Below are 12,609 nucleotides of genomic sequence, written 5' to 3' on the forward strand. Positions count from 1 at the left end.
TCATGCCAGTTAACAGGTTGTGTCTGGCCCATTGTAGCATCGTAAAAACTACATATTATCAGAAGACGAATTTTAAACATACAATAACCGAAAGCATCGGTTACCTTTATGCACACAGCTTTATGTATATTAATCCAATCAAAATTCAGCTGATCGTGGGGTCCACCGAATGCACTGATCCAACGTTTACACTTACCAATATTCCGTTAAGGCGGGTGAAAACATTGTATAAGCACTCCGTAACACCAACCTTCGAAAGTGTTTAAATATCCGACTGAGTGTACGCTGTTTTCCAGTGTTCAGCTCTTCCACCACACGCTTAGTTTGTTGGTAAAATAAAAGCGGGCGTATCTTCACTTAAATTCCTGTCATTTGATTGGCTGACGGGTCATCGCCTAACGTCTCGCCGAAACGTAATGCTCATGCTTATTTCATAGTTGCACTACGTACAATTATAACATAATATTATTGATACTGGTATATGTAATAAGTTGTACCTGAATTTTAAAAGTACCCATTTATTAAAAATCATAATATTTTAGTATAGCAAAACATCCTCCGAAACTGTTTATCTGAGCTTTGATGATTCGCGTCCTAATAAGCTATAAAAAATGAAGCCTACGATATTGGGGGAAAATATTTACTACCAATTAAATGTGTCAAAATGTGTGTAATAACGGATTACGAACAACGTTTATTTTGTATCTTGAAGTTTCTATTTCCTTCAACCAGTTTTTAAAATTATTTGATCTTAAACATTTTTATCGAACATATGTCATCTTTTTATTTTACAATAGTAGCGTTGGCTGGTCCATAGTTGTCCATTTCTTGAATATTCAATATGGCCGCCGTATAAAACGATAAAAAGTCAAGCCAGGAATGTGTCAAGAAAACTACGATGACTGCATTAAAAAAATCTGGGGATGGATTTTCTTGGACGTCAGTGACGATAACGACAACAATGACAATGGGAACGAGCGAATGAAATCAGCAAATGAGAACACCGGAAATAACGAGAGGCATAACCTCAATGGGATTATTTCACGTCGAGTATAATGATTAATACGGCAAAGATATCCATAGAAGATTATTTATTCATAAAATGCATGTATACATATCATTTGTATGGTTTCGTTGATTTGACACATAATCAAACCATTTCATTATAAAACATAACATTTTAAAACAATATAAGCCCCATCACAAGATTTTGGGCCTTTGGACTTATTTATTTCAAATAAAATCATCATTGAGATAAAATGCCAAAAAGGAGATATGAAAAGTGTTTTTAATCCAAGGATTTTCTCCCGATTTATTCAAATTGCATTCATAATGTCTTAGGCTACCAACTTCAAATACAATCTAATGATGCGTTCAATGTTGGTTATATATTCCATTAAATGATGGGAAACAAGAGTTTACTGTAACTAGGCTCTAGCTAAACGGTTATATACTACGCCACTTGCTGTTTGCCTTTGACGGTTTCTATAACGAAGGCAACAGGCACAAATGATCACACTGACGACACCACATATTACAACAGCGACAGCGACGACGATGGTAACAATTGCGACTTCATTGCTCTTATGTTTTTTGGATGGACGTTTGTCGTGTGTGGTTTTATCTGGACGTTTTGTCGAATGCTCTTTAGCCACAAGACGCTCGTTTGTCCCATAAAACTGCAATTCTGATTTATGTATGAAACATAACTCATCTGAAAATAGAAACAAGCCTAAAATAGGTATAGCGTAACCAGTGTTAAGGCTTAACTGCGAAATGTCCTACGGATCCAACTAGTGTATTCTATTGTAATCAAGAAAATGTCACAGAAACATAAAATTTTAGAATGTCATAGAAATATATATTTTTTAAATGATTGAACTTATCAAAAAAGCATTTTCCCTAGTGAGAATTATAAATACTAAACACAAAAGTGTTAGTGATTGTTTGGTCAGGTGTAAACCAACTAGATTTTGTCTTAAGAAGCTACCAAGCAGAATGTTTTGCTGACTAAAGATAAGTCACTTATTTACACCATTTATTATACCATTTCAAATATCTTGCTCGATTAAATAAACAACTTACGAGAATAACATCCAAGCCCGATGATTTTCACTGTCCAGTTTCCTTCCATTTTTTCTCCCCAAAAATGATTGGAAAGAAATGTTGCATCAACGGCAACGCCTTCATTTTTGCCTTCATCGTTTTCATCTTTAGGTGGCTCACCTGCGTGTTCCATGAGGATGGATTCGGTGCCACAAGGTGAAATAACTGACAGAACGGTCTGAGTGTGCTTTGGATATATAAAGCTTAATTTGACAATAAGTGTTTCTATTTTGTCGATGCAATATGGTTGTCGTTGGCAAGTGAGATTGGACGAGGAAACTAATTCAAACCATGCGTCAGCTTTGTTCTGTCTGAAAACATTATCGAAAACAAAAGATAAACCTTGTGTGAATTTATATTTTATGAATTAAGTCGAAGAAACAAAAATATCACTCTATAACATATAATACGATTTTAAAAGGTCTAATGAGTTAAAATATATAATATATGCACCTATCTAACAGTATTTCCCACCTTAGGAGAGGGCTGTGTTAACAAACTACAAAATATATTTTCTAATCCACCTCTGGCCTAATGTCCTAGGTTAGAGGTGTTCCGGGCGTCAAACGTATTTTGAAAACAAATATAACTAGGTTTTATTTTCCAGGTCGCGGTCCTACCGGGCCCGTCAAAATCCCGTCTGTCTGGAACAGTCCACTGTTTAAAGTCCACTTTATGCCCCACCTCTGCCCCAAGCCCCATAACGTTAATAGATTCATAATACTCACAGATCACCAAACCAAACAAATGTCAGCTTCAAAAGTTGCAGATTGAATTTCCAGTGTTTTGCAAGACGAACCATTTTCAGCACTTGTACATAGCCGAATCCAAACACATGATGAACTGTGGACGACAATAAGAAGAGATTCTGCAAATTTACTGTTAAAACTCGCGCAATTCATATAAATGACATTGTTGAATCCAGTGACAGGTAAATACAAATTATTACAGTTATTCAATTGACCTTTTATTATGATATTGATATGAAAATAGTTTCTCTTGGCTACAAATATACATTTCAAACTGTATGCTTGTTATAATCCATAAAAGAGGCACGGTCGGTAACCGGTTTCATTAAGTTGATTGTGGTTATCAAAATGCTGTTTGCAGTATGTAAACTGTTATTAATGCTCGGCGAGTGTTCGCTTTGGGTAGGAGTTTGCCTCGAACTCCGACTTAACTGTTTGTAAGCATGATTATCTTTGTAAAAGTTCGTATATTTCACGTGGTTGTATTTAACCTTATCATACAATAAGGTATGCTTTAGGGTACTTCCGATTTCCGATTGTAGCTATTGTAGTCAGTCAGATCATTATTCTCGGACAGGAAAATCTCGATATATCAAACAGAGCTAACCAATTACTCGTTACTTGTTTGTTATAAATTATAGATAAAACGACACTAAAGATCACTTACAATGATTCCCAGCACAATTCTTTGTAAAGTTTGATGTCTCCGCAAGTCCTACGTACCCAGCTGACTCCACAAGCAAATGCTTTATATCACGCCAAGTGAGTGAAGGACTGGAATAAAAACAACTGAACCGTTGTTTTTTTTACTTTGGATAATTAGGATATTTCCTTTGACATATATTACATTATAACATTTTACTTTATATAGAGATTTTACACATTCTATATTAACAAAAATAAATAGAATATTTTTTGTTTTAGTCAAAACAACTAGTGCTCATTATAATGCCTTCATTTGTAATGCTATACAGGTGCATAAATATTTTTTCACAATTGGAAATTCATTTAGTTGATTCACATAACTTAGACAAATATAATGGGGGAAAATTTGTTATTTCGATTCCTGAATCATATGATTAAGTTAGTAGATAATACTGGCTTATGAAAAAGCTGAACTTAATATTTTGTTAAAAATTAAGAATTGGGCATTTACTTCGCTTCAACGGCTAATGCAATCATTCCAGACACAAGTGCAGTTGCTGCAGAGGATCCTCCAAATTTGTTGTCACACATTCTTGATGCCGTTCCACGATATGGGTGAGTCACTGTCAGCTATTGAAAATGAAAAAAAACTAATATTTTGAAATTAATCAAAATTGTTGACCTAGACGCATTTATCGTTTTCTTTAGATTTGTAAGTTGAATGATTGCTAAATCTAAAGCTTCCATACCATTCCATTGTCATTTCTTCTTCTTCCCTGTCCAAATGCTGACACAAGAGTAGCCGAATTAACAAAGCTCTTCCGAGGCACAGTTCCATTGATTCCAAAACTAGCGACTCCAATAGTGTAAATATTGTTTGTAAATCCGTTTCCATGAGGTCCAGATGGAAACACGAAGATACAGCCAAGCCCTTGCCGACCCTACAATGATAAATGATTGTACCTTTTGTACCAGTTTTTGAATTAACTATACGCAATAGTATTCCAACTATATAATAATACTTTTACATTGAAGTATGCAGTTGTTAATTTTAACTGTTCCTCAAAAGGCTGAGCTAATAGCAAATATAGATAACCAGTCGGCCATTTGTTGTTATTTTTCACTACAGACGTGTATTTTTCTTTGATAAGTTATGGCCATCAAATAATGGAGCCCTTACGCAACGGTGGTCATAGACCGAGGATAAGTTAAAATAGTTCCTTTACTGAAGTTCTTTGAATAAAAAAATAAAAAAAGCCTTTTAATAGCATGACTAGTTGTATACCATCACTTCCTCGAAATGATAAAACCAAATAGTTTTATTTTTTAATTGGACACGCATTGTTTTATTGCACTCGTAATATTCAACTAGTTTGCATTTGAAAACAATCACTTTAGATTCAATAAATGATTGTGAAGCAATCTCAATTTTTGATCCTACGATATTTGGTGGTAACCTCGTTGATCTCTACGATTAGTTCACTGTACCTTTTTCAAACCATCTGCAAAAGCACGTTCGGTATATGGATTCAAAGTTTTAAAAGGTTCATCGAAGGTCCAACTGTTTGAGTATATGTGAATTTCTTGGTTTTTGAAAGCGAGTGCTGCAGAATAAAGTCCTCCTGTTATCTCGGGGTTATATTGCCAATGAAACTTCTTGACTCGGCCTATTTTCAAAGCTGAAGTAAAGTGCAGTGTGACCTTTATTTAAACGGATGGTATCAGAAATTACTGATCAATTTAAGCCAACAATACTATTTCTTTACATAATCCTTAGGACCTGAAAATAACTATATCATATCCAATATACACTAAATCTGAATTTGTTTAACGCATAGCTACATGTATCGGATTATTTGTTGTACCCAGGTGTGTTATGAGTATGTTACCCTATACTCTGCCATAGGCGGAATATATTATAACTAAAACTGAATAATTATAGAAGCAGTCTGCTTATCAAGGTCATTTATATTTTAAGATATACAGATATTTACGTAAACGCATAACATTTCGAAATATTAGTATAAATGTTGTTGTTGTTGTTTTCTATAAAATTGGGAGCGTTTGATGCCAGATTTGGCAGCAATATCAAGGTATTTTGGGAATATTGAGAACTATTCATTTTATCAAAATACCCATTGTCCGGTTAGCGCAATGGTTAGCGCACTCGCTTCGTACCAAGATGATCCGGGTTCGATTCTCGGTCATCGGCTCATGTGAGGCTGGTAAGTGTTCACTGAGTCGGAAAATAGTTTTTCCGGGTTCTCCGGTTTCCCGCACAACGCAAGACCACTCTCTCGCACAACATCGTGTGTAGAATAAGATATCATAACTTTCTTCACATTCGTTGTTAAATACATCATGTTAAACCAGATATCCATGTTTAAACATTGAGTTAAACACGATTAAAACAAATACATTGAATTCTAGTTCTATCATGTGAAATGTGTATTCACCCTGATTATATAGTTCAATATTTGTTTACATCAGGTTACTTTGAATCCACAAGGAAACATCATTAAATATCATATTTGACTTTTGTTTACAAAAAACAAAGCCTTAAGCGCTTATAATGTGGAAGGCACATTCATGGTGATACTTAGTAAAAGCTTTGTGACAACTACAATATTGGTATCATACCTGCCACTTTTGAATTAAATGCCACCCCGGCGCCGCATAAACTGCAAGTGTTGTTTTCTTTTATGCCAGCAATTAGGCCTGCACAGGCATTTCCATGGCTGTAACAAAATAAATTATACATCTTGTTAATTATGTACGAAGTTTAATTTAAAGAGAGTTATTATTGGAATGTCTTCCCTTCTCGACTTGTCCCTGTTGTTTCCATGGTATTATTTATTGATGGGTATAACACAACTACTTTACATGTGGACAACTGATATACCTGTAATCGTTTACTATGTGTCAATGAATTTAACATTATGACTCCAGAAAGTTTTACGGGTATTTGTGTTTATAGTGTTACAATGATCATCCTATTCCCTATTAAAGTTTAACCGAAATTTTTAGTTTTACCTTGACTATTGTTTTTGCTTCTAGGGGATAACTGTTCCAACGTTATTTGTAAAGTCCTGGCTTGTTCCATCTAATGTTTACGATTTTGGTTTGTGTATGAACATTATTTTCTATTGAGCATGTTCTAATTGTTCGTTTTGGGAAAAGAGTATATCCTATAATATTGTAGTACTATTATGTTCTTATATCATAATGATGAACTTACTTTGTCAGCGGTAAACTTTCCGGATAATCGGGAAATATTTCAGGTCTCGGGTCCGAGTTATTATCCACGAAGTTATAGGACAAATGGGATGCCTGTAAATAAAAAAAAACTTGAGTGTTATCTTGTCAAATTTAAGGACGAATATTGAACTATTTTGAAATTGGCTCTTTAACATGAACACAATGCATCAATAGAAATGTTAACCGTGAAAAATACACTGCAATTTGTTATGATATGACAAAAAATGTTTTCATTTTTTTACAATATTTTCACGGAGATTAGGACTATCTATGTCCACACCAACGTCTGTTACAGCAATTACGACATTTCGTCCGGTATAGCCTTGTGCCCATGACCGATCTATCTCTTGAGCCTCATCAAAGTAGGGAGGAAACTGGCAAAAAGGCTACAATGAAATAAAGAATAACAATGGTTTAACGTCTTTAACATAATAACATTATGCATCTGTTAAAGATTGTCATGAAATTTTTGAAGAAACATTTGGCGCATAAAGTATTATAAATAGCTAGAAAAAAAAGCACTTAATTTTGCTCGTGTCAAAATCTTCAATTAGGACCATCTGCACATAAAAAGTGTTACACCATAAATTATGTATGTACATTAATTGTTCAACCATTCAAATGTATTTTTATTTACAGAGCGAGGTGCATCTGGGCTGTCATCTTCGTCACCAGCAGTAGCATCAACATCGATTCCAGCAGCAGAAAATATGTTTGAATCCTGGTAAATAGTTTTCACCTAAAACGATAAAAGATAAATCTTTAAGGTCATTAAAGGTAAAAGAGTGAAAATGAGTTCAAGGCATGTTCAAATCTCATTTCATCCTAATATATGAAGGTCCTAGTTTGTTAAGGTTGCCTGACATAAATAGGACTCGTCCTATATCCATATATCGATATATGTATATATATATATATATATATCGTTCCATATGTTCTTTGTTTTGAAATGTAAATTGTACTGCGCAATAGAAATATTACTTTGACAAATATGCCATTAAGTACAAAAACAAGAAGTAGAACTGAACTGATATTTGACATTTTATTATTACATAACGATATAAAAGATTTATAATGTTCAAGTTTGATACGATATATAATTGAGTTTCAATCATTTTCATTAGCTGGCAGTTTTGTTGCAAACTACCCCCTGTTCCGCATTTTTGAAAAACTCGACTGACTTGCGTCCCTTGGCGTTGCTCTAAGTGCGTAGTTGCTTGCCTTTGGTACTGCCTCTCGGTTTTGATAAAGAATGAAGATGAAACGGGAGCCGGTCAATCGACATATCAACTTCCGCGTCCGCGACAATTCAGTAAAAAAACAAACAATGGACTTTCCGAGGTTTCCAGTCCACTAACATGGTTTACCACCAAAATAACGAGTGGATTCTGATTAATCTTCCGAGGTATTCCAATGACGCTTGTTATTTGAAAATTAACAAAAGGAAATGGAACGAATCAATATGTTCAACCAATTCAAACACTAAAAGTTTCAAACTGACGATAAATCCTGTGTTCATGAACCGGTTAAAGTCAATTTTCAATTGGAGCTCGGTGTTACCCCTAAGTACCCCCACCACAAATAGGCAAAAGCTTTGCCTCTGTCTAATCCACTCCTTTGATCAGATGTGATGCTGAAAGACCAAGAATAAAAATTGCCAGCCATCAAATATTTAGGCACTTTAATTCTCATGTAAAACTGATTTAAATTGGCATAATGTTCAGTAGTGTCACGCAAAACGATGGCAATGCCAAGCAAAACGATGGCAATGCCAAGCTGATACGATGGCAGTGAGAACAAATTTAGTGGCAGTCATTTTCACTATCGCTACCTTGTTTTGTGCCACTGACGTGTCTGTATTGACGGTTTCTGAAAGTTGTGTTGCCATGGCCTCCATTTTACATGGCTTATTTTAATCCAAGGGATGTTACACGTTTATATGTATCGCAAGGATACAGAATGACTTCATTCCATCAAACAATTCGTATCGCTATTCAATTCGTCTTCGTAGATTTTGTAGGTTTAATTTTTATATCAATATGTTGGTGATATCAGAAACCCAGACATTTCTAACATTTTTCGGGAAATTAATGCATTGTGGTAAAATGGTGTAATGCATTGTGGTACTCGCTGGGCATGCGCACTTAAAACAAAGGGAGAGAGCAAAGTGTCCACTCATTTCAAGGGTATTAATTCATCTAGCAACCATAGAATGGGCAGAACAGAGGCCGGATTCCGTGGTAACAGTAGACCGTAAAAACGAAATTACGCTTTGTATATTAAACTTGAGCGCGTTTAGTAGAACAATGAATACAACTAAGAACTAGAAATTACAGTTCAATTCACCTTTAAGTTGTTGTTACTTGCTTTATTTGACTAAAGGTTTTCAATAGTGCTTATTTTGTAAAGTGACGGAAGTGTGAATCATAATGTATTTTCAAGCTACCGCAGTCTCAAACAAAGTTGGTATATTTTTAAGTCAGAAAAATATCTAGTAGGGCATGGTACTTCAAAACCGTAAACCAAAAGTAGAATCAAACACGAACTGGGTCCGTTTAGATGGAACCAAACAAGAATCGGGAACAAAAATTACTTTTAACTAGTGTTGTGCCGATGATCGATTATAATCGAAAATTGATCGGAAAGGCCTACGTCGGCGACAATCGATTGTGAAATTTGAACAATCGATTATAGAACCAAGGGACGTAACCGCTGTAGACTAATTTACTTATTTCTGGTTTAATGTTAGTTTATGTTGAAATGTTAAGGTGTTACTATGTTAAGTTATGTACTCATATTTTTATCAAGTCAGTTAGTCACTACTGTACCATATTTCAAATTTTCTTTGTAACTGCTTAAGGATTGGTTTTTAACTTCTCATGTTTGTGGTTTAAAAGTAATTTTTAAAACATATTACCGTTTACTTCTTACCATGTAAGAATTTAGTTTTCTCAGTTTTCTGAAAGAAACTGTTCTTGTAAAACATAATATTCAACTGCTTATTGTACTTGTTACTGACTGATTATAAAAGAAAATATTGATATCTTTCTTTGTTTATTTTACACATTGATACAATACTAAATGTAAGACAAAAATTAGAGCCTGTGGTCTCGTGTTCTATAATAGTAACTTGTAACCACTAAAGGATAGTCGCGTACTGAATAAATAATGTTATTTATACAAAGAAATCTACAAACAATATTGTAAGGGACATTGGTGCCTAAAAATGGTGCATGCACTGCATTTGTATGCCTTAAATATGATAGCCAAAGATAATTAAATATTAATTAAATCTATTAATAAGCCTAGTTCTGGCTTCCATAAATTTAATGTTGATATTTATTTATTTTTTGATGTTTACAACACATTACAGTTATGGCGTAAGCCCCATAGTAAAGTCAACCAGAATCAATTGAGTGTGATGATGCAATGCAATCACATGACCATGATGACGTCGATGGATTCTATTTATAGCATCGGATTCACATTGTTCATTTAGTTGAATCCGATTTCAGTAAAGGTGAAAATACCTTTTGATAAGTAAAAACAATTTATTTATTCCAAATTTGTTATTAGTTATTTATTAATTATTCGAAATAGAAAAAATAACAGCAAAATAAACACTACATTTGTGAGGTCAAATGTAGGTCACATGGGTATTTTCTGAAAATCTTGGTGTCACGTGATTAAATTTGAACACAACTATGACCTAGTAAAGGAATGCTTGTAATAGGATTTATTAAAATGCTAAATCAACTATCTTTAAAGCGTTTTTTTGGTTTTGAAAATGTGTTTGTGAACTACATTTTACTTCATTTACCTGAGGATACAGTTATTTTGTCTGTACAATGCATACAAGTGAAATAACAGCGTGACATAAAAATGTCACGAATTCTGGTAGGGTTTGGATATGGCGTTCTCTTCAGCGAACACATCCAAAAAGGTAATATATAACGTGTTCGCCGAAGTTCTTTAGCTATAATAAGCCTTATGCATTTTGGTATGCATATTTCGTTGAAATGTGCTTGTTAAGCAATACAACTATGATTTGGAAAGAACGAGCCAAATGAACATGTTCTGTATTGAGAGTTGTCGCATTTTAGTTGTAACAATTTGTGTCGACTAAAATGGTATGCCAGCATCAAACATAAGGAGCGTCCATGCACGGTTACAACATAATCACATACCTTACCGTCCATAATATGCTTAACGTGTTCATGTTCTTCTGTGCTCCAAGACTTGTTTGTGGCAAACACATAGAAATCGTCAACTATCTGTAATATTAATTTCATACAATTTTTGTAATAAAGGTTCTTTAATAGTTTTTCTTTCCTTAATTATTTTAATATTCAGACGCATGGTCTGGTGCAATATATTTTCTGTAACGACTCCTTTTAGTTTAATGTTTTCACCCTTAGCAGAAAAATATACTCTTAAATGTTTTTATTGAGATAAATTTTAAAGTGACACTCGAATTTAAAATAAATACATACACATGTATAAAACATTTTGAGTTATAAACCTTTAACTCCTAACCACATAATGTATTTATAGGAAATATTGATTCCTGATAACAAGAATGTAACCGTGTATTTAATAGCTGAAAACGCAAAAATATTAAATGTCTGGTGAGATTTACAGTGATTAACTTACGTCTCATTAAGTAGAAATACACTGTTTTCTGAAGCTTACTTTCAAATTAAACACAATATTCTTCAAAAGAATGTTTTTTTCGATATATATTCATCCTTTTCTGTAAAATGAAATAATTGTATTAAATGTGGTACATCTAATCTGGGGGTAAGAGTGTATCTTTTATGTACTAAGTGAAGGGTTAATAATTTTTACCTTGAACAAAAACTCGTATCCCATATTCTGTAATCTATTTCTATAGCTCATGTCTTCGAACTCTCCTTTTTCAAACTCTATTATCCTTCTCTCCGAATAGTTCAAGCAATTAATAGTCAGTGGAATAACAAGCAATACACTTATGAACATGTAGATCTTGTGTCTATACATGTTTGTTATTCAGTAGTCGTTATTTGAATGGGAGAAATAAACTAGTCTGTTTCAGATTTCTACGGGAATCGAAGAATATGTGGTCAGATTTAACTGATAGAACTGAGCACTCATTACTTTCACTGCAATGATCTATCACCAGCTGAGAGATGAATCCTTAGCCAACACTGTCACACTTCGAATTCTCTTGTTCGAAAATAAACACTACGCCCAAAATTTAAACCGAACTTTATTCAACAATGTTCACAAATTCATTTATCCGACACAAAAAGATTTTTTAAATGTATTCACTTCCCTGTATTTCGAGTATAGTCCAAACGTTTAAAATGTCATATTTTCTTCTATAATTTATACCTTCTTAAATAATATATCACAATTCTTATCTTCTCTTCGTTCCTTTCCTTAATATCATTCAACATTGAAAAATGTTAATTACTCTATCGATAGTGTTACTATCTGTAATGTCGATGACAAAGCATTGAATTTTCCAAAATTGGCTTTGGTACAAATTTCTATTGATCTATTTTATGAAGATTGTTTGATCATGAATAATTATATTTGAAACATTCCAACTGCCTTGCGAAATCGCTTAATACATTTAAATTGCGTACTTTAATATATACGAGAACTTGAAATCATTGCATTATACTATGTGCTTATAAGGTTCGTTTAACTTGTAAAGATAGTCGATATCTTATTAGTGTATTGTGTTTCAAGTGTTAATGCCATGCATTGTGTCTGACTTTGTGCTTATTATTTGTTTTGTTCTCATTTATTTGTTCCCATAGAGTACACATGAATATATACATATTCAATTCTAAATAAGGCATAC

At 33.7% G+C, this 12,609-nt stretch overlaps 1 protein-coding gene across 1 annotated transcript; it reads right to left on the reverse strand.

Annotated features, from left to right (window-relative positions):
• Window positions 1-1,082: 1,082 nt before the first annotated feature.
• LOC128235026 (proprotein convertase subtilisin/kexin type 4-like) lies at window positions 1,083-12,360 on the reverse strand. Its single transcript, XM_052949707.1, has 13 exons — window positions 11,607-12,360; window positions 10,946-11,032; window positions 7,396-7,497; window positions 7,001-7,144; window positions 6,739-6,830; window positions 6,141-6,238; window positions 4,989-5,179; window positions 4,250-4,441; window positions 4,012-4,130; window positions 3,523-3,629; window positions 2,835-2,949; window positions 2,086-2,417; window positions 1,083-1,714 (listed from the first exon to the last, which is right to left on the reverse strand). The coding sequence occupies exons 1-13, from the start codon at window positions 11,775-11,777 to the stop codon at window positions 1,428-1,430; spliced, it is 2,037 nt and encodes a 678-aa protein (XP_052805667.1). The 5' UTR covers window positions 11,778-12,360; the 3' UTR covers window positions 1,083-1,427.
• Between the last annotated feature and the right edge of the window lie 249 nt (window positions 12,361-12,609).

This window comes from Mya arenaria, chromosome 5 (assembly GCF_026914265.1).
Source record: "Mya arenaria isolate MELC-2E11 chromosome 5, ASM2691426v1".
Taxonomy (NCBI): Eukaryota; Metazoa; Mollusca; class Bivalvia; order Myida; family Myidae; genus Mya; species Mya arenaria.